Below are 23,751 nucleotides of genomic sequence, written 5' to 3' on the forward strand. Positions count from 1 at the left end.
TCATTTACTTGCACAGAACATCCAATAGCCGCGTTCGAGTAATTCTTAAAAAACGTGAATTGAATTTAAAAACGTACACGAACTTCGAATCGGTCCAATTTCTATAAACATATTAAAATTTGAATTTTTTAAACCTTCGACAATAATTTTAAAAGTAGTTTGGATTGCCTTTTAAAGTTTTAAGTCTTTAAAGATATTTATGCTCAAAAATAGGATGCACACATTAAAATCATTAAGTTTTGAAAGCCATTTTCAACAGAAAAATACAACGGACTAAAATTTTGCTGTCACATTTTTAATAGCTCACCAAGAGCCACTATTTTTTTAAAAGTCTTTGGAAGCCAAAAGAAACGTCATATTGTTCTTTTGTATTTTACTAAATTAAATGGACTTAACTGAAAAAAAGAATTACGTCTGGAGGAAACCCTGTTAAGAAATGGAGCGAAATGGAAATCATAATAATTCTAGAATGCGTTTATGAAACAAATTATTTTCCAGAAATTGTGAGATTTATTCTTATTTAGTCTTTGTAAGCTTAATCTCTGTGCCGTTAATATAGCCAATGCTCAGATATGTTTCTTCTACAGTAACTTTTTTTTCTTCAGTGTTTGGCCAAAAGATATACTTCCATAAGAGTTTTAAGGTAATTTAAAAGATACGATTCATTATTTGACTCAATGTTCCTGCATCTCCAACTCCAAAAGCTGTTACGATTTTTTTTAACTTTCTTTCAATTTCATACACTTTTGCAACTGTCCAACTCAAAAATCATTTGGCCAGTTTATATTTCTAAGATCTCCAAGATTTCCTTACTCTCTGATATATAAACAAAATTCAACATGAGAATTTCTCAGTTTTCTGTCAAAAATCTGAATATATGCCCCGAATCCATAAAAATTCTATGTATATCGCAAAATTCAAAAAGAATGAAAAGAAATGCCAAGCTAATTTGTTTGCTACGTGAGATTTTGAATTTTGTTTATATTTCATTCTCTTGCTCTGTTAATCCAGCAGAAATCTTATAAATTAATATAAACTGACCAATTTTAAAAGTCACTAGATAGAGTTTCTTCTTAAGTGTGGCCTCAGATCAATTTTATACTATTTTTCAAGCTGAACGTACTCATTTAGTACAAAAACTTTGAATGCAATTTTATTTTTCGTACTTAACAAACAAACTGTCATCTGTCATTAAATTGATTGCGATTAGCAAAAGTGGAAAGTGGGCAAAGTCCTAAGTTCGCTCAGTTTTAGTTTCAGTTCGAGTTCATTATTGCGTGTATTTCATTTAGTGGTTTCCTCCACCAAATGTTTTCCATTTTCCTTTCTAATCGTATTTTGTGTAATTTTTTCTGGCTGCTGAACGAGTGAGGCTTAGAACTATAAACTCATACCCAGTTGAATTCTAGACTTGTGTACACTTGTACTGAACTTTGCATTCCTTTTTTTATTCGTTTTGTCCAGCGATCTTATAGTACATTAGTGCTTCCTCTGCTTATTTTAAGTGTTATCTGTGTTATTTTGCTATCAAAATTCAAGAGTACAAAGAAACTCATTCAACAATTAAACAGTTTCCTTTGTTTTAAACAGAACAAAAGTGAATTAATTTTCTTGACAAAAGTAAGACACAAAGATGGCTATTAAACTTATGCGTATCTCATCATTATCGCAGCTGCTGCTGATTACAATTATCTCTCTGGGAATCCTTGGTGCTGCAGTTTATGCCACAGACTCAAGTGCCGTAAACATCGATGAACTTAAAAACCAAATTCCCCCTGAATTGGCCAATGGTAATCTAACTGACAAAGCAAAGAATCTCTTCAAGGACAAATGTCGTAAAATCGCTGGCAACGATACGGGAGACGAGGCTTTTGCTAGCCTAGAACAGGGCATCGCTACTGCCATTGAATGTGTCACAGGTATCGTCAATATGTCTGCGATTCAGATGGAAATCGAAAGTGCCCGTCCAACTGGCGACCTGGACGTCGTCTTTAACAAATACTGCAAGAAACGTCCTGATGCTTTGGGCTGTCTCCAAAACTTAGTTCATAAGTTTGAGCCTTGCCTAGAGCAAGACGAGAGGAATAACACCGATGTCCTAATGCATATTTTTGAGTCACTCCTGAACTTTGTGTGTCATAAGGGTGGTGATCAAATTGCCTTGTTCATTGCCGAACGTGGTCCCGAGTGTCTCGAGTCTAAAAAAGAACAAATTCAACGTTGCATGAACAGCACTTTCGGCGAATACGTTCCCAAGGATAGTGTTGAAAACATAGAAACTCTACCCAAGTTTATTATTGGACCAAAACAATGCGACGATATCCAGAATTTGAGTGACTGTGTCACCAAGGAGTTGGAAAAATGCGAAGAAATAACCCCTGCTAACATTGTGGAGTCTATGTTCCGTTTTATCAAGAACGCGACGATTTGTCGTAACGAGGTGTCAACTGCTCATCAAAAATCGAACGTCTCATCGTCGTCATCGACTTTGTCAGGCGTGCTAACTTTGCTCTTGGCAGCCGTCGCCATCTCCATCGCCACAACCACACAACGACGAACATAGTTAGTCACATCAGGAATGGGAGGGGAGGATGGTACGCCTTCAATTTGCTTAATCTTTAGTACCTAACAATCAATACTATTCTATATTTATATCATTATACAAAACAATGTACTTCGCTGCGGATCGAGATCGATGCTTCTAAAATATGGATAATTTTTTTTTCAACAACAATTGTGGTGGATTCGAACGATAGGTTTGTTACATTTTGTTGTTTTGTTTTTATTTTTATTTTTTTCCTTTACTTGTTTTGTTTTTGCTTTTAATTGCATTTATTCTATAATCTCGAACTTATTTTAGATTCAACAAGCGCACTATGTTTTTATTTTTTCTCTAATCAAAGTGCAAACAAATAGTTCATGACGTTAGGTGAGAAGGGTTGATTTGTACGAAGTTATTTTAAAACGAACATGATTTCATTTTATGAATCAAAGTGATACCGAGTATTTTGTCTTTATAAATTGAAGTAATTTTATTTGAGTTTATGACACTAAAAAACAAGGTTGTAAGGCTATGAGCAATTTTCTTTAAGTAGGCACTAGGTACACCTAGCCTATGTATTGTGTGTCTCGATGTGTCAATTGTTTCAAAAATAATCAAAGCCATTTAATTTTATTTATATTTTACTAAAATTGAAAATATACATAAACAAAACTACGTTCGAAGGAGTCGCAAATAACTGTTGTACATTTACTCATTATAAATATATATGTATAGGGTTTTCCAAAATGAATAAACTAAACTGAATTTAATGAAAAAACATGTCATGTACTGCATCAAAATGGTTTTGGGGTAACAGGTTTTTTAATGATATTTAAAAAAACATTTCCTTTCCAAAAAGTGTTTTTAAGTAAGTAATTCAATTATTTATTTTTTCGTTTTGTTTTTGGTACCTACATACATTGTTTATAATTTTTTTATAGGATAGCCGTCAGCTCGGCTAGCGAATCTAAATAAATAATTTTGTAGGTATAAATTATAAACAAAAATTAAAAATTAAAATTGATGAATTTAAACAAATTCGGTTATAATTAAAATCCTATATGTACAAATGTTTTTCAAAAAGGAATAAAGTGCTTTCCATTCAAAATGCTTTACACTTCTACTGTTTCTTGCAGTGTCAAAGATTTTGTTCCAAAGGTTGCATTTCTGTCGGAACACAAAAAACGTGACATATATTCATGAAGTGGAAGCAATCTTCTTTTGCTTTCAAATCACATAGCGTGCAAAACTGATTAAAACTGTCGTTGTATGGTGATCCGTTTAAGCTAAAAACTTCACATCTTGTTTTAAATATTAAGGATATTTGACTGTAATTCAGTGATTCATGAAAGTAGTTTGATTCCATAAGATTAAGGTTCAGTTGTGAATAAAGAATCCTGCTATTTGATTTTCAAGCTTCGAGCATCGCGTCCCAAATTTTCATAGCTTTGTATGATTTTGTGGAAAACCTTTTTAGAATGATTCAAATTTATTGGCTTCAGCGATATTTTTTCTCCATACATTTCCTAAAGCTTTCCATATCGACATTCACCAATCTTCGTTTCTTAGCTCATAAAGTGTCATTCGTTTTGTCAGTCGGTCATCATGATGGGATAAAACCTTTAAAATGTTGTCTGGTTGTAATTTAAGCGTAAATATTTTTGGAAGTCATGTTTCCAGATACAAGGCATAGTTAGGTGTTCTTAGGGGTAAATTAAAAAGTTTATTCAAGAAACATCTGTAAAACTTTTCTATCTCCTCACATTAGTTGATTCCCCACACCTGGGCAGCATAGCAAAGCGAACTTATTAGAACAGCATCAATTATCTTTTATTTCTCAGATAAAACTATTCGCTGGTTTGTAAAAGTTTTGGCTTTGACATTGACGTGATTTTTAAAATCTATTGTTTTATTAAAAATCACTCCCAGGTACTTGTATTCATTAGTAATCTGTAGAGGATTTCCATTTAAGTGCCAATTGCAGTGTGGTTACGTGCAGATCTCGAGAACACCACTGTTTTTGATTTATCTACATTAATGACGAGTTCCCATTTACTGCAGTAATCAGCTAGACGATTTATCATTAGTTGAAGATTTTCAGGAGACTCATAAAGTAATACCAGAGGTGGAATCGGCTAAGGTGATTTTTGATTGTCACCTTTGTGATCATAAAAAGTGATCAAACTAATTTTTGCGTCTGTGTAAGGTGATCACCAAATTTTCTTTAGAATTTGGTATCACTTTAAAAGAAATTCACTGACGTTTGTTACAATTTCAGTATTAAAAATCCGATCTGAAGCTATCATGTTGATGTTCTGCCTTAACTTTTTAACTTTTCTCGTTGAGCACTCTGTCTCCATACAAAGCTGTCGTGAGCACTCCCGCCATATTTTGCATTTGTTGCCAGAATTTTTCTGTTCTCGTTGCAGATCTAGATTGTAATAAACATTCGATAAGGCAACACAAATAATTAAAGAATCAAAAATGTCTTCTTTTTCTATTGAAATACATATGAATCAAAAATGTCTTCCTTTTCTATTGAAATACATATGCTCATTTTCCGAAGGGCTAAGAATTATAATATGACTCCCATCAATGCAACAAAATCCTACCTCCAGGAATTTGATATTTTTCGTAGAAGAACATTTTTGTTGCTTCTGAAGCCGATTGATTAAATTTGATTGTTAGTGTGCACAATTTCCTCTCCATTTGTTTTAAAGTCAAAGAAATAACCTCACATACAGGGGTGGAATCGGCTAAGGTGATTTTTGATTGTCACCTTTGTGATCACAAAAAGTGATCAAACTAATTTTTGCGTCTGTGTAAGGTGATCACCAAATTTTGTTTAGAATTTGGTATCACTTTAAAAGAAATTCACTGACGTTTGTTACAATTTCAGTGGTTGTATTTAAAAACCGATCTGAAGCTATCCGGATAATTATGTAATTATAAGATTTGATGTACCAAGTAGCCACGATGATGTTCTGCCTGCACAATAGTCAGCATATAACTTTTCTCGTTGAGCACTTTGTCTCCATACAAAGCTGTCGTGAGCACTCCCGCCAAATTTGGCATTTATTGCCAGAATTTTTCTGTTCTCGTTGCAGATCTAGGCAACAAAAATTAGGAAATCAAAAAATTGACTTACGATCATAGCGTTTACCCTATGTCTTCCTTTTCTATTGGAATACATATGCTCATTTTCCGAAGGGCGGAGAATCATAATATAACTCCCACCAATGCAGCCGATATCTAGGAAGCAAATAATAAAATAAAAAACAAGTAATAAAATTAGTTTATTTTTACTAAGAAACAAAGTCCTATACCTCCAGGAATTTGATATTTTTCGTAGAAGAACATTTTTGTTGCTTCTAAAGCCCATTGATTAAATTTGATTGTAGTGGGCACAATTTCATCTCCATTTGTTTTAAGGTCAATGAAATAACCTCACAAACAGTACTTTGACCCATTGGAGCTGACCAGTCAGCGCCAACTTGCCTTTGGTAGCCACCACCTCCAAGAAAATTTAAAGTCACGGGTAATCGAAGAATAGGGGGAATGTGTGTTGACCGCATATATAGCACATATGCGTACTTACTTTGGACTTGGAAGATAAAGAATGTTTATTTTATTGCGGAGGTTAATCCTCACATCTATTATGATTAATATTTTCATTTTCAGAATGTAAAATGAAAAGCACAAACACATTCATATTGTCTTGAAATTTCAGCAACTAAAAATAAATATCAATTTCCAATGAAAGTGACAACTAAAGAGCTGTCACCAGAAAAAGTCACCAAATCGTGATTGTCACCGGTGACTATCACCCTACACAGACCGAATTTGTTGATTGTGACTGTCACCTATCACAAATCACCTTACGCGATTCCACCCCAGTACTTTGGCCCATTGGATCTGACCAGTCAGCGCCATCTTGCCTTTGGTATCCACCACCTCCAAGAAAATTTAAAGTCACGGCTAATAGAAGGATAGGGAGAATGTGTGTTGACCGCATTCCAGCTGACAAATCCAGAAGAAGAAGTAGAATATGTAAAAATGTTTCCTTATTCAATCGAAAGTTTTTTAAGAATCTGTTTAATACAGAATATTATTTATAAATAAAAAAACAAGTTATAATAAATAGGTATTTATATGTGAACAAATATATAGCACATATGCGTACTTACTTTGGACTTGGAAGATCAAGAATGTTTATTTTATTATGATTAATATTTCCATTTTCAGCATTTTCAGAAGGTAAAATCAAAGGCACAAACACATTTATATTGTCTTGAAATTTCAGCAACTAAAAATAAAAATCAATTTCCAATGAAAGTGACAACTAAAGAGCTGTCACCAGAAAAAGTCACCAAATCGTGATTGTCACCGGTGACTATCACCTTACACAGACCGAATTTGTTGATTGTGACTCTCACCTAACACAAATCACCTTACCCGATTCCACCCCAGGTCATCAGCATATAAAAAGTGTTTTTATTTTCAATAATTGTTTTCATTTTAACACCACCCAATAATAAGAAAATTATTTCTTTTTTGAAACAATGTATCTATACTTTTTAACTTTAAAATTTAATTTAGGTAGTATCTTAAATGGTAATTGAATGGTTAAATGCTGCTGCAGAATCTGCTAAAGCGATAGTTTTTGTCTATTTCGTTTATTTGAGCATTGCTCTCTCTAAGTTATCTATAAATATGTTAGAGAAAAGTATCGTCACTTTATGGAACCATCGATTTTTACGCTATACAAGCATTGGTTTTTTATTTGATTAATTTTTACGCTATACAAGCATTGTTTTTTTATTTGATTAATTTTGAATAATTTTTCAAATTATTACGAGAGACATATTGTTTTAAAGATATTTTTATATTTTAACATCTGATTTGGCTGAGCCAACTAATAGGAAACGTGGAAAAATGTAAAACAGAAAGTAAGAAAACAAAAAATTAGGTTGCGTTTTGTGATTTAAAAAGGTTATTATTTTGTCGGAAATCCTCTCTGATTCAAAACTACTGCACGTCTTTGCATTGACTCGATAAGGTCTTGGCATCTTTTAACTGGAATCGCACACCAGGCTTCTTTTACTCTTTCGAATAAAGTATCCAAATTTTGAATGTTTTGAGTGCTTACGGCTTTTTTGTCTTCATCCCATAGATGCTCGATAGGATTTAAATCCGCACTTGACGATGGCCAGTCAAGTACTCGCATAGAATTTTGATCAAAAAAATGTTTTGTGAGTTTTGTAGTATGCTTCGGATCACGGTCTTGTTGAAAAGACCAAATGACCAGCATATTTTCTTCAGCCCACGGTAGCATTATATTCTCCAGTATCTCAACGTATTTCTCTTTGTTAAGAATTCCGTCAATACGATGAATGGGTCCCACGCGCCGTTCTAAGAGAAACATCCCCAAACGCAGATTGAACCACCGCCATGTTTCACTACCGTTGAAATGTACTTTGGGTCAAGTTCCTTACATTTTGGGCGTCGGACCTTCTTTCTAGCGTCGGGACCAATGTGATTTATCTTCGCCTCATCGCTCCACAACACAAATTTCCATCGATTCACCGTCCAATCGACATGTCTCTTGGCAAACTGGATCACCCACTATCTTTGAACATTAGTGACCATTGCTTTCTTACGTGAAATCCGTCCATGAAGTCCAGCTTCAACCAAACGACGGGCAACAGTTCTTTTTGATATGCGGATACCAGAATCGTCCATTATTTCGCGCTGATTGACTGCTGCACTTCTTCTAGGATCTGCTTTCTTTTGATAGGCTGACAATTTTTCTATCTATGTGAACCAATGTGTTCCGTGGTCTCTTTCAGTGTGCAACATTGTCAGTGGTTTTATAATTACGGAAATGGGCAATGGCACCGAACAACATCTTTTTGGAACAGTTAAGCTGGGTTGCAATTTGTTGGTATGATAAGCCAGCTTTATTAAACTCAACAATAGCGCTTCGGATTTTTGGCGTACAACTTCTTCCTTTTTCCATTTTGAAAACCGCCTGCTCAACAGCTTTTTGTTAGAAATGGATATTTTTTATGATAATTAAATAATTTACATTATACCGACAATGATCGCATTCACAAAGCTAGTGGCTACGTAGTCAAGGGATTCTGATTGGCTTAATCTAACTACAAAAGTAGTTGAAATTTTCCCTCCGACGTACTGTAAAAAATTCGGCTACAAAGTTAGTCTAGAATGATTTTGACGTTTCAGAATCAGCTGCTCGGTAAAGTAACACTAATTCAAATTGAAATAAATCGTTCAATAATTAAATACAAATATAAATCATTCAAATTGTGTCTTAAATTTGATATTATTGAATTTAAAACACAAAAGATAAGTTAAAGTTATCAAATCAAAAATGTTTCTTATTTTATATATTTGCATTTGTCAACAATATGACAGCTCCATATTGACTAGCTTTGTAGTGTAGTTTTGCATTTACAAAGCTAGTTGAATTTTGACTACGTAGCCACTAGCTTTGTGAATTCGACCAGTGTGCACTAACGTTGTAGTACAAAATTTTACACTACATCGGAGGGGAAATTTTAACTAGTTTTGTAGTTAGATTTAGCCTTGACTACGTAGCCACTAGTTTTGTGAACGCGACCATTCATCAATAATAGAGCAATACTGCAAAAATAGAATCGTTTCTAATTAGCTGTCAACGGCTGTACATAGATATTTCCAAGAAATAAGAACAAAACTATTTTAAATAGTGTTTTAGTTTGCCACTTAATTTCCTTATACATATAACATTCTTTATAAAATCCAATTCAAATTCATATGCAATTATTTTACTTTTAATTTCCCTTTAAGTTATTTTTATAATCACAAATCTAATTTGTTTGATTTAACCTAAGATAGCGCTTTGAGCAATTCTCGAAGTAATCTTACAGACTAAATGCCAATATCAATTTTCAAAAAGAGTGACAAAATATTATTGCGACTTCAGTTTCTGCATTTTTGTAAAAATTATACCAATTTGTACTATACTACTGGCAATTTTGTGTGTAGATAGTGCTTAGCCACATTATTAAGGAATAATTTCCAAAGACCTATAATTCATCTGTTAAACAACATTGAAAAAATTGTTTTCAAATCACCGCAAGCATTGTAAGGAATGCAATTGTAAGAAGAAAATTTTCAAAGTCAGCATTATTAAACTTATATTGACACAGACAATACCGGAAAATAATTATTAAAAACATGATTGATATGATTTTAACTCATATATACATATGCATATTTCAACAGATTAATTATAGTCTGTTTTCTCACTAAAGCTTAATAATAGTCGTTGTAGTATCAGTACAGCAGTAGTAGTTAATTTATTGCTTAGACGTCTTGAAAATAAATAAAATAAAAAAAAAAAGTTGTTGCAATTTATCTTAGACACAAACATTGCTTACATTGTGTTAAATTTTAACAACGAACTATAAAACACATAAAAGCTAAACTAATCTGTTTGCATCGACAGGAAAAGTGAGATTATTAAACAACAAACTATCGACAAATTTAACTCATCATGCAATCATATTTTTAATATTTAAGTTAAGACTTGTAATCCAAAAAGTTTGTGTGTCAATGAACCTTTAACAAACAAACAATTATACAAGACAGCTTTTTGTTTTACTGACCACACAAATAGTGTTATAAGAAAACAAATATTTTTTGTTATGGTTTCACAAACAGATGGATAACTTATTTCTTAATCAACAGTGCCAACATCTAACCAGTGCCTTGCAATTTAGGTTTAAAGTTTAAATGTATTTAATGGAATGTACGAGGGGCGTTCAATATATTCTCGGTATCGGGGTGAAGCTGTGGTTATATACATATATAAATTGACTTATTTATCAAGTAATACTATTATTTTAGTGCATTCATGTAAAATTTCATATAAATGTGATTATTATTTACCGTAAATCTCTATTTAAACAGAATTATAATGGCAACTGAGACGATAATGGTGCAAATTGAGCATCGCGCTGTAATTAAATTTCTCGCTAAGCAAGGAAAAAGTCAAAAAACTATTCATGAAGAAATGGTGGCAGTTTACCAGGGTTCACCTTCATTATCAACTGTGCAAAAGTGGTCAAGTGAGTTCAAGAAAGGCAGAAAGAGCATTGAAGACGACCCCCGCTCCGGCTCCCCGGCTAGTGCTTGTACGAGAGAAAGCATCAAAGAAGTCGAAAAACTTGTTCTCGAGGATGCCCGAATAAAGGTGAAAATGATGGCAGAGATCACCAAGCTTTCGACTGGTACCATTCACACCATCCTTCATGACCATCTTAACCTTTCAAAGGTCAGTGCAAGGTGGGTGCCACGAATGCTCACAGCGCCTCAGAAAAAAGTGAGAATCGCATGCTGTAGAGAGCTTTTGGAGATGTGTAGTGAGAACGCGGACGGTGTTATGCATCAGATTGTTACTGGGGACGAAACATGGGTTCACCACTATGACCCTGAAAGCAAACAAGAGTCCATGCAGTGGCATAAAAAAGGAACAGACCCCCCAAAGAAGTTCAAAGTCACTCCGTCTGCCGGGAAGCTCATGGCCACAGTTTTTTGGGACTCAAAAGGAATCTTACTCATTGAGTACAAAAAAAAAGGTGAAACCATCAACGCCAAATCCTACGCTTCCACTTTGCATAATTTGCGGGAGGAAATTAAAAAGAAAAGACGGGGTAAACTCGCAGCGGGTGTGTTGCTTCTTCATGACAACGCTCCTGTTCACACGGCGCGAGTTTCCAAAGCTGAAGTGCGAGATTGTGGTTTTGAAGAAATTCAACATCCACCCTATAGTCCAGACCTTGCCCTTAGTGTTTACTTCCTGTTTCCGGATTTGAAAAAATGTCTTCGTGGAAAACGATTTTCGGATGATGAAGAACTCAAGTCGGCAATAAATGGGTATTTTGCAGAGAAAGAGGAAACTTATTTTTTTTGAGGGTTTAAAAAAGCTTATCTCAAGATGTAAAAAATGCATTGATGTTAGGGGAGATTATATTGAAAAATAAAAACAATTTAAATTGAATTCGCATTTTCCTTCATATCGATACCGAGAATATATTGAACGTCCCTCGTATGTTTACACAGTGTCCCTCAATAAAATCATACATTTAAATTTAAAGGAGAATGGGACCTAGTCTTTTTGTCACAATTGGAAATACTAGAAACACAATGTATTTTAATTTCATTCAGTTAATCGAATACAAAATAGTAGAATTTTCATATTGTTGAGACACTTTTTTCGCCAATAATTATGTTATTCGCTACCAATGGCCATTGGTATAAAAATTCATTTATTTTGGGGTCTTAAGTTCTTTGGAAGTGATCAATGCAGTAACCTTTTGTTGTCATGTACTGCCTAAACCCTGTGGTTTACAGTGCGGATCCAGACTTTTAACTACTTAATATAAAGTTGAGGTTTTGAGTACCGCTTGAAAATGTTCTTTAACATCCCTGGATCCGCCATTGTTTACAGCTTTGTATTCATACAAACAAATTGTATACTGACTTAGGATAAGCTATCCAACGACAAAACTCAGTTGCGGCAATAGGTAGACCTAAATATCCGTTCTCCTTTGTCCATATAATTTATGAAAGAAGAGTTTTATTTTTTTCTGTAAGTCGACACTGATAACTTCTCATCCGTGCCCGTCTGTCGATTTTTCTAAAACTTTAACAAAATATTAATAACAATATTTTGTACGAGATAGAAAAATTTGAAGTCTTTCTTTTCATAATACTTGAACCATTTCTTATCATTTTTTTTGTATTTTTTCATGTTTTGTGAAAAAAAAAGATGTTAATTAAAATTTTCTAAAATATTTACGTAATAAGATACATAATGTTTTTAACAATTTTATCTTACGTTAGTAACAAAATTTTGATTGAAGTGAAATAATTTTGAAATCAATACCTTTTTTTAGCAACCTTTAGTAGAATTTTTGTAACGTAACTTCCATATTTCTCAAAATTGTAGCTGTTATCAAAAACGTTGCATACAATTATTTTGAATGTTATATCATTTTTTGTTCGTAAAAAATTCGATGTGATCAAATTTTTTTTTAATTTATAAAAAAATATAAATAATAAAAATTGATTGAAGTCACTTGCGTTATTGATTCGTGGAATATTTTGGATCAATGACTTTTTTGAAAGTCCTTTTTGCATCTTTCTGTGTTATTTTCTGTATAAAAAAATGGTATGCCGAACGTAGAATTGTACGTAGACACGTACACACAAGCATCTCTCTAAAAAATCCTAGATTTAGATTCTAGCGACCTTGAAACGTCCAAAAATGTCAAAATTTGCAATTCGACAAATCGAACCGATTATAATAATTTGGAAAATTAAGCAGATCAAATTGTTGCGCAGTGTGATCGCCTATAAATCATTTGTTAAGTTTTTTTTCTCAGGAATAAAGCAAGTAACTTTTTTTTAAATATCTAGTGTAAATATTAGACGTAAAAGAAAGAAAAAAATAGTGATACAAATTGAAAATAATTTTTTACATTTAAATACGAACAAATTCAGCATTTAAAAATGAACCAAATTAAAATTCCTAACATTCATGAAAAGTTAAATTTTGCCAACAAACCACAATCTAACAAGTTCTATTAATATCATTAAATTATTCATTAAGTAAATTTGTGTTCAAAGTTATACACTGTCAAGCCACTTAAGCAGTTGTTAATACTAAATTACTATTGTTTTGATTGTAACTTAAATCTGTCTGACGACAGTAAGGTTGTGGCGGAAACTTTTAGGTTGGCCTTTCAATACACAAAATATACTTATACATTCAAACAACCTTCAAATGTTTCTAATTAAGAGTCATATTATAATGATTTTTAAAAATATTTATAAAACTTATTAGTAGAATCCTTTGCGAATATCTTGTTAATTTATTTGTACAAATCAGACTCTAACAACAGTTAAAAATGACTATGAAACTTATATGTACCATTCACTCCATATAAAATAACCGCATGAGTCGGTGCTTAATAATGACTTGTTTAAATGCTATGTGTATGTATTCATAAGAGAATCAAGCAGGCAGATAATAATAGAACTATTTTGTGAACCTTAAGCCTAAAGAAAAGTCACATTTCCCAACATTTTCCACGAAAAAGAAATGAGTAAAATATAATATTAATATGAATAATTGCAAAAGTATTGTTGTTGCTGAGTAATAGCATGGTTCTCATTTAAAAGTGGGTAATTTAAAACTTGAGTTCAAGCGCAGTGATTTCGACTCAGCAATTTTTTTCAAGCTATTATGTATATATGTAGTTTTACAGTAAATGTTGACAGGTCAACAACTTATCTTAATAATTTGTTTTACTGAGAACGAATTATTTGTTTCTTTTTTTATACTATTGTTGTTAGGAAAGAATAGAAAGAATATGAACGTTGTTAAACATTTATGACTGTTAACAACTAACCTAAGCGAAATGTCTGGATGCATTTAGCAGAATTTTAAGCAATATCGCGTTCCACACAAAAGTATAAAGTAATAAAAAAAATCTAGGTACACTGCCGCTCATCTGAATAGGTTCACAAATATTTTCACCACACTGATAGCCTAACTTCATATGTATTGCAATGACACATCTTTTTTATACATATAATGAAAGAGCATCATTATGTGCTTGTTTTAGGAGAAATAAATTTCTCTTAAATCTTACCATTATTCTCCCACGGTAGCTAAACTAAATGTTGTCATAAAAACAAGCATTTTTTTGGCTCATCTGAATAGGTTCAACGGATGGAATGGAATAAAACAATACAAATTATTTGAACTCCATGAATTATTTTACCGTTTTCTATTGTATGATTATTTAACAATAGTTAATAATGAGTGTAAATTCGATTCGGAATGAAACTATACAATTTTTCCAGGTATTGAAGCAAAATTTCTGACCAGGCTTTTTTAAGGGCTGCGATTAATGATTTTTGTCTTTGAACTGCCTCTCTGACTCTTATACATTACCTAAGAGAAGTCCCAACACATTCTTTATTATGTTAATGTCAGGGGAGTATGTTGGCCACACCAGCATCTCCACATTTTGGCTCTGTATCCACTGCCTTACTGTCCTCGCTGTACGGGTAGGGCATTATCATGTTGGAATGTCCACGATACTGGTCCAAAGAGATCAGAAATCTGCGGGAAGGTCTTTTCTAACACACCTTTATAAGAATTTGCGTTCATTCTCGATGTAAAAAATTAAAGCTTTAGGGTTCCGTAAAAAAAAATAGCTCCCCCACCATAACACTGCCTTCACAACTATGCAGCCGAATTAAATAATGATCCCCTTTTCGAAGGTTATAAAAGTAATAATTATAGCCGTCAGGGCCCTCTAAATTTAACTTTTTCTCATTTGAAAAAATCACTTTTTCCACTCTGACTTCCACGACATGAATTTCTTAAAGAATTGGAGACGTTCCTAGATTCGTTAAGTGGTGTTTTTTCTGATTTTTTTTCAAATGAGAAGCACTTTTAATAATGCGTTTTACCGTAGCTAAAGTGCAATTGACACCGGTTTTTATTTTCATTTTTGAAGCTTAATCATAAAAATAAGAATCTGTTCTGATCATAACACGTCTATCAGCCATTGATTAGGCCGTATAAGTTCCTCCTTTTATGTTTTTTTCCATAATTTTGGATATATCGCAAGTAACTGCCTACCAAATTTTGTCTTCTTTTGAAATTCTTCGCTATAAGTCGTTGGCTTAGGCCTGATTCCCTAAATAATTTTATTTTGCCTTTTTCTTCCTCGCTTAGAGATTTTTTGCCACCCTTTTTCACCGTTAATAGGAAAAACACACTAACTTTATTGACATAAAATTTCGATTACAATTACCACGCGACTCAACACAAACTGCAATTTTTGCTGTTGAACCTATTCAGATGAGCCAAAAAAATACTTGTTTTTATGACAACATTTAGTTTAGCTACCGTGGGAGATTAACGATAAGCCACATTGTTTTTCTCCCAAAACAAGCACATAATGATGCTCTATCATTACTTACTTACTTACTTAAGGGTGCGCTACAGTCCTGTGTGAAGGGCCTCACCCAAACGTCTCCATCTAGCTCGGTCCCTAGCTAGATGTCTCCAGTTTCGTGAGGGTGAGGGTGATCTCAGCGCTGGTGTTGTTTTCTTCGTTTACAGCGGAGCCTAGGCTTGACTACCTCAAAGTTACGCCTGTCGATTGTGACGTTTTGACCATGACGTCGGTGTTGTATGTCCTTTCTAGACGACAGCATGTATTTTGTTTTGCCCTCATTAACCGTTAAACCCATTTTTGCAGCCTCTGCCTCAATACTCACAAAAGCCCCATTGACATCACGCTGAGTTCTTCCGTTTATGTCAATGTCATCAGCATATGCCAGTAATTGGACAGACTTTTGAAAGATAGTGCCCCTAGTGTTGACGTGTAAGCTTTGCACTATTGTTTCAAGCACGATGTTAAAAAAATCGCATGACAGCGCATCACCTTGTCTAAAACTTTTTTGACATCGAAAGGTTCTGTTAAGTTGTTTCCAACCTTTATGGAGCAGCGTGAATTCTCCATGTTCATCCTGCACAAACGGATGAGTTTGGCAGGGATGCCAAAACTAGATATGACTCTATACAGCTCGTCCTTGTAGATGCTGTCATATGCGGCCTTGAAATCGATGAAAAGATGGTGGGTGTCGATTTGGTGTTCTTGGGTTTTTCCAGGATCTGCCTTAATGTGAATATTTGATCAAATGTGGACTTTCCTGGTCTAAAACCACATTGATAAGGACCTATCAGGTTGTTGACGATGGGCTTTAGACGTTCACATATTACGGCAGAGAAGATTTTATAGGCGATGTTAAGTAGACTGATTCCTCTATAGTTGGTGCAGTTTAGAGGGTCTCCTTTTTTCAGGATCGGGCAAACAATACTGAGGTTCCATTCATCGGGCATGCTTTCTTCCGACCATATCTAACAGATAAGTTGGTGCATGCTCCTAACCAACTTATCTCCAGCTGCTTTAAAGAGCTCGGCATTCAAGCCATCCGCTCCAGCGGCTTTATTAGACTTCAACTTAGATATTGCAATCTTTACTTCGTCTAAGTCGGGAGGACGGGATTGTTGGCTTTCGTCGTCTATATTGAATGAATCATCTTGCCTAACAGCGGAATTCAGTTCTTCGTCGCCGTTATACAGTCTGCAGAAGTGGTGCTTCCATATCCTCAGCATTGACTGCGGTTCCACTATGATGTTTCCACTTTCGTCTTTGCAGCCTTCGGTTATAGGTTTATGTACCTGTGAATTTCGTTTCACCTGTTCATAAAACTTTCGAACCTCATTCCTGCTTTTATACCTCTCAACATCTTCGACCGCACGCTTCTCATGTCGTCTCTTTTTCCTTCTGAGATGTCGGCGTTCCTCTGGCCTCTTCTGGTCATAGAGCTCACGAGCAGCTCTCGTCCCTTTATGCAGCGCCGCTATGCGTGCCTGTTGTTTGGCTGCATTTGCCTGCCGACATTCCTCATCAAACCAGGGGTTCCTTGTTGGTGGCTGTTTGAAACCCAGCACATCAGAGGCGGCTTCTTTGATTGCATCTTGGCACTGTTGCCACTGGTTTTCGATACATTGTGTTGGCGGTAGAGAACTTCGAGAGAGGTTACTTGTAACTCGGTCGGAAAAGGAATTGGCGATCTCTGGCGATTGTAGCCGTTCGACGTTGCTCTTTCATTACATATATATATTAAAAAGATGTCTCAATGCCATACATATGAAAAGAGGCCAACAGTGAGGTGAAAATATCTGTGAACCTGTCCAGATGAGCGGCAGTGTATAAAGGTTCATAATTTTTTCTTTACTATAAGTCTAAAAGCCTATTGTTGTAGTCATATGAATAAGTTTCTCTTATCTGAAATTGCAAACATACGATATAAAGAGTTTATTATTTCATTTAATACGATTATTGTTTACCAAACAACTAAATGAAATTATAATTGCGATTATGTTTATATTATTATCATACATAATGATTATTGTCATTAATGAATACGAAACAACTAAACTATGTAAATTGTATTTTTTTAGGTTGTGAACTTTGAAATTAAATCAAGTTTATTTATTTCCATTGGCATAAAATTTACTTTATTTGGAAAATAATGTTCTGGTATTATAATTTCTTGCATATGATTGCTAATCTGGATGTGAATTGTCGATTACTTTTTTCAACAACTATGTACCGGTGAATGTTTGTTGTTGTGAATCATTGGAGCGAATGTTACTAGCGACTAAACATTACCCAGTGCCGACAGAAAAAAAAATCGAACAGGCCAATTCACGGGTCCGTAACGTTAAACTATGCGGACATCAAACGTTTCGTTCTTACTGAACAATGATTTACTATCAATTGTGGCACGATCTGTGTGACATGTATCGCTTACTTGTTGAAACCACAGCTCCTGTACATCATTGTTGTTCATTTGATGAACAAAAAAGTCAGTATCTAATCACAACTCTATACCGGTTACCGTTCATACTTATTTACTTACCTGGGCCTCAACCAACATGCGTCTCCAGCCAGCTCGGTCCTAGCTAGCTGTCTCCAGTTGAGGTCCTCTCCCATCTGGGTGTGGTCTTCCTTCCGGGCTGGAGCGTTGATGTCCATTCATGACCTAGCCATCTAAGCCGTTGGACTTTAATTCTGCTAACTAGGTCAGTGACGCTGTATAGCCCGTATACAGTTCGTCGTTATATCTTCTCCTCCATTCTCCATCTATGCGTACAGGACCAAAAATCACCCCAAGAATTTTTCTCTCGAAGCATCCTAAGACGTTCTCATCTTTCTTTGACAGGGTCCAGGCTTCAGCGCCATAAACTGGGATGAGTTACCGTTCATGATATAAAAAATTACGGAACAATTATTAATTATTATTCGTTTCGATTTTTGTTAATGTCCGGTTTCCCAAGTAAAAAATCCTTTGTGGTCATAAAATTGGGCATATACTTAGATGTTATATGAAAACAATCTTTTATCGAGCGTATGTTGCATAATGTACAAAGTCACTTGTCAGTTTGTTGTAGAAATAAATCTTTACATCTTACTTTGAATGTCAAAGATATTTCATCATAACATAGCGAGCTATGAAATAAGTTTCATTGGGTAAACTTTTTGTATTGTTGGCTACAAAATATCCTGCTAACTGACTGTCGAGCTTTAGTTATGATGCATCTCAGGTGTTGTTGCCTTTAGCTTAGATGATGTGGTATAGTTGATTTTTTTAAATATCCGAGGTTGTTCATATCTGCGTCTAAAATTCTCCACAAACCTTATTAATGTTTTGCTATTTGGTATTGGTTTGGTATACTACCAGTTTCCATTCTTTAACTCGTACAAAAAATAGTTTGTAAGCAGTTCTTGAGTCCACTAGGACACACATTTTACAACCGCTTTCCGCTTTTACAACTGGTTGAAGTTTTGTACCCAGAAACGTTTACTACTTGTGACCAGCTACATACGTATTTCCTCATTATAAATTCATACAACTAAAGGGCAGATTAAGGGGCCTATTATGTAAGACAACTAAGAGCAAAGTTGAGTTGTAATCCGGCAATCGGTATTACCGATCACAACTAGTTGACTGTCACAAGTCAACCAGTAGTCAACTAAAAAATGGTTGACTTTTTAAATGTGTTCGGGGTATTATGTAAGCCAGTTGAGTTGTCTCTCAGTTGTGATTGTTGTCAAAATTGAGCAACTGATATTTACTAGTTGTGTAGTCATTTTGCACATAAACAAATGCGTCTTTGTTGAGTCTAAAATAACTTATAAATCTGAAACAAAACAAAGACATTAAAATCAACACTCATCAAAGAATTCGTTTATAAATAATACTTTTTGTTTGGAAGTTCCAATGGATTGGAGTGATTTCGAATATTTTTTCTCATCAGCGCAACATTCAGGGGATTTTCTTCTTCCGAATTTCCAAGAAACAAATCAATAGAACTCTCCATTTCCTGTTATTTTGTCTTTTTTATAAAATTTTGCACTGAGTTCAAAATTTTAAAATTTCTACGTATTTTACTTTACACAGCTGATTTTGACACGAAACAAGCACATAAAAGTAGGCAACGTATTTGGTCAACTCAACTGAAAAAAGTTGTCTCCCATAATACGATTTTTTTTTGCAGTTGTCTTCAAATTGAGTTGTCTTGATTACAACTCAACTAAGTTGAGTTGTGATCTATAATAGGCCCTTAAAACCTAACGTTGGAATTTCCCAATATCAAAAGTGCTTCACTTGGATGAGACTATTTCGAATATCTCCGTACAGGAGCTGTAAAGTGCGATCTTTTAAAAACCTTTGTATAGAATATCCAATGGACTGTTGAGAACAACTGTTTTAATTTAATTTGAAACGCACCTCGGCTCCAGAAAGACTTACAAGACGCAAGAATGTTGTAAGCAATCATCTTGTTGGCCCACAAAAATATGAAAAATATCAAAAAGGTTTCAAGGCAGAAACAATAACATCATGGGAAAAGCGGTTAATTCTAAGGCTTGTCTGAAATTTCACTCAACCAGCGACAAAGTAAGAGTCAAAAGCTGAGTATTAGCCAGCATAACTGCGGTTCAAAGATAATACAAAAAAGTGGTACTATCCAGAGAAGAAAACTAAACACTAAACCTACACAAGGAGCCTCACATGAATTTTATGCCTTGGATTTTCTAACAAGACAATGGACCTATCCAAACTTCCAGGGTCGATTGAAGTTGAGTTCAATCAAAAGACGTGGAAACGTTTGCTGGGTAAAAATCTTCCTCCGACTATAAAAAGCGAAAATCAATTCCAAATTTAGGGTGACAGTGTACGAGTATAATCAGCTTCCGTCTAAAGTGTACCTGTTGATAGTTTTGGCAGACCAATTTCTTGGTTTCCAGAGTAGTTGGGTGTATTAAGTTACTTTGGAACGTTTCAATTTCCTCATACTCATAGACCGTTAGCTAAGAGCTAATTTTTGGTGGGAAAGAAAACCAGTTGATTTTAAAGGTGCAGGTAGTCTTAGTAATAGCGATAATAGAAACGTTCATCTACCAAAGGTACAACTTTTCTGAAAATTGAAATGGATAGTAAAACCTTTGCATCCATACGCCTACGACTTGCTTTCAAATGTGCAGAGGTCCGAAAACATGTTTTTTTTTAAAGCCTGGCCTTCCTGAGGCAAAATGTGTACAAGACAGACATGTAGGAAGCTGCATTTTCCTAACAGACGAGATCAAAATCGCGCTGATTTTTTAAACAAATCTTCCGATAACAGATGTAGCCCAATAAAATATATCTAAATCCAAAGCTCTTGGATATTTTTTGATTCCCGGATGGCCACTTCAAAAAGGTGTACAGGTGCGACGGAAGGGGCCTAGTCTTTGAAAGCAAAATTATACCAAGACTAAGCTTTTCAGATAATTTCGAACTTAAAAACTTATTTCAAAAACCTTTAACTCTTAATTCAGTTCGTAGAGAAAATACCAAAACATTAATATCTTCAAAAAAAAACTCCTCATTTTCAAAGTTTGATAGAAACTGAATTGGGCAGGTTTAGCTATTTTTAATGAAAAAAAATTATTTTCTTACAGATGTTTATATTATTATTTGTAAAACTTACATTTTTTTATCCATTTTCTTAAAAAAATTGGTTTTCAATGAACTGTTGATGCCTACCGTTATTTTTTTGTACACACAAATGCACTACACAACTAGTAAATATCAGTTGCTCAATTTTGACAACAATCACAACTGAGAGACAACTCAACTGGCTTACATAATACCCCGAACACATTTAAAAAGTCAACCATTTTTTAGTTGACTACTGGTTGACTTGTGACAGTCAACTAGTTGTGATCGGTAATACCGATTGCCGGATTACAACTCAACTTTGCTCTTAGTTGTCTTACATAATAGGCCCCTTAACTTTATTCTGAACGTACTCACAGACAAGGCTTTAACGCTATCGGGTATCTGATTAGAAATTTGAGTCCTATATAATCATCATTTTATGAAAACCGACGAAAAAGTTAACTGACGATATCTTTGTGTATAACTGTAACCGTTAATTTTATTAAATTATATTTTCACTATAGAATCTAAGATTGAAGCAATTGTGTATCTCTTTTGTATTGCTTGTTTCCGTTTTCACAAAAATAATGTGTTTTTTTTTTTATTTCAGGTACAAATGGTAGAGAAATGGCTGATCTAAAAAAGTATCCTTAAACGATGGCATTAGCAGTAGCATATAAACAAATCGAATAAAGACAACATACACTTAGAATGAATATAAAAGATAAATCAAAATGAAGCAACAACATAACAAACCAATTTAAATTTTTAATTAGCAACATTAATAAAACGATGCAATTTAGAATTAAAGAAAACGAAAACTGAAAATATGATTTTTACATAATGTACGAGTAGCTGTATACTTGTAGTTTTAATTTGGTAATTTGTAAACAAAATATAAATGTGAATGTATAAAAAAATATTAAAGACTATTTAATATAAATAAAAGATAAGTGACACATAATTATTTCAAAGGATTTTATATTTATAATATATTTATAATATATGGCTTCTACTCCGCAATGTTTCTAATGGAATGGTCATAGTTTAGGCACCTCTTGGATTGGAATAGGCACATTTCAATCATTGTATTGCGTCACTTTAGTGACACAAGAACGATACTAAATTGTTCACTATTTTTTACTGGGTTATGCCACCTGTATTAAAATGAAGCATATTGTGACAAAAAATTGTACCAGTAAGTGAAGCAGCTTACTATCCGTATTAGTTTTTTTCAAAATACATCGAAGCAAATCGTCACGTTTTTGTGACCAAAACTCTGGAATTTTGAATCCAGATACATACGTTTTTATGGGAATAATAGCTAAACCACAACCATGGGTTAGATCGGTTAGGCTTTTGACAGGCTTCTTACCGATTTTACGATATCATGTGTCATAAAGTGCGACCTAAGAATTTGCCAGATGTAACTTTAATCCTTGGGCGTTGAGGGGAAAGCTTCCCAATTAGCTTCTTATAAAAAATCATTTTATATTTAAAAGTATTTTTCCCATTTTTAAATGATTTAAAAAATACTTGTCGGTGTTTTTTAATACCCTTCTTCTTTTTCTCCCAATCGAAACGCCTCACATTATTACAATTTTTCTACAATATATTCTTTAATTATCTTCCAATGCATCCCTTTATTTTATTATTGCTATACAATGCAAGTCCCAAACTAATGTTAGTTGCGAGACAATCGTTCTCCGTACAAAAAAACTGCTGTATGTGAGCTTTACGAGCAAAAGAGGAGAGGGGAACATCGACTTCCTAGATGAAAAAAAGGGAGCATGAGAAGCGCGCGATCGAGAAGATAGAGGGATGTCACAACAGGAATAAGATCTGTAAATTTTACAAAAAGGTAAATCCAAACCTCCCAAGGCTACGAAACGAAGTCTGTAAGGACGATCAGGGGAACATTGTAGGAGAACCGCAGTCTATGTTGAGAATATGGAAACACCACTTCTTCAAATTATATAACGATGACGAATCGAATATGCGACTCAGATAAACAATTCCGCCTACCCGACCTCGACGAAGTGAAGATAGCTATATGTTAACTGAAGTAAGGCTTCTGGAGCTGACTCATCTGCAAAATATGGTCGGAAAAAAGCATGATGATAATGAGTGGAATTTCAGCATAGTTTGCGCAATACATCCGGTTACTAGAATACGCCAATGATATTCACATAATTGGATGATCAAAGCGTCGTGTCAGCTATCTTGAGCATTGCGACGAAAGCGGATAAAATGGGTTTAGTGGTCAATGAGTGGTCAATATTCTGTCATCAAAAAAGAACATTGAACGATGACGTCTTGGATAAAACATCATCATGGAAAGCTCTTACAACGACACCAGCCTGGACCCTTTCAAAGAAAGATTAGAGCATCTTAGGATGCTTCGAGAAAACAATTCTTGGGGTGATTGATGTCCCGTCTGCATAGACAGAGAGTGGAGGAGAAAATACATTGTCAACCAAGCTAGGGACCAAGTTGGCTGGATTCGTATGTTGGTTGAGGACCAGGTCTGACCGAGATTGTAGCGCCACCTTAATTAAGCT

The 23,751-nt window shown here is 34.3% G+C and overlaps 1 protein-coding gene across 1 annotated transcript; it reads left to right on the forward strand.

The window, feature by feature from the left end:
- Nucleotides 1-1,238: 1,238 nt before the first annotated feature.
- On the forward strand, nucleotides 1,239-22,154 carry LOC129944746 (27 kDa hemolymph protein-like). The gene is made up of 2 exons (XM_056054411.1): nucleotides 1,239-2,756; nucleotides 21,801-22,154. Exon 1 carries the CDS (start codon nucleotides 1,634-1,636, stop codon nucleotides 2,561-2,563), a length of 930 nt encoding a protein of 309 aa, XP_055910386.1. The 5' UTR covers nucleotides 1,239-1,633; the 3' UTR covers nucleotides 2,564-2,756; nucleotides 21,801-22,154.
- The last annotated feature ends 1,597 nt before the right edge of the window (nucleotides 22,155-23,751 follow it).

Source organism: Eupeodes corollae, chromosome 2, assembly GCF_945859685.1.
Source record: "Eupeodes corollae chromosome 2, idEupCoro1.1, whole genome shotgun sequence".
Classification (NCBI taxonomy): Eukaryota; Metazoa; Arthropoda; class Insecta; order Diptera; family Syrphidae; genus Eupeodes; species Eupeodes corollae.

What these genes read in the sequence shown, in the direction of transcription:
- LOC129944746 (XM_056054411.1), top strand. Translation starts at nt 1,634, where the DNA reads ATGGCTATTAAACTTATGCGTATCTCATCATTATCGCAGCTGCTGCTG.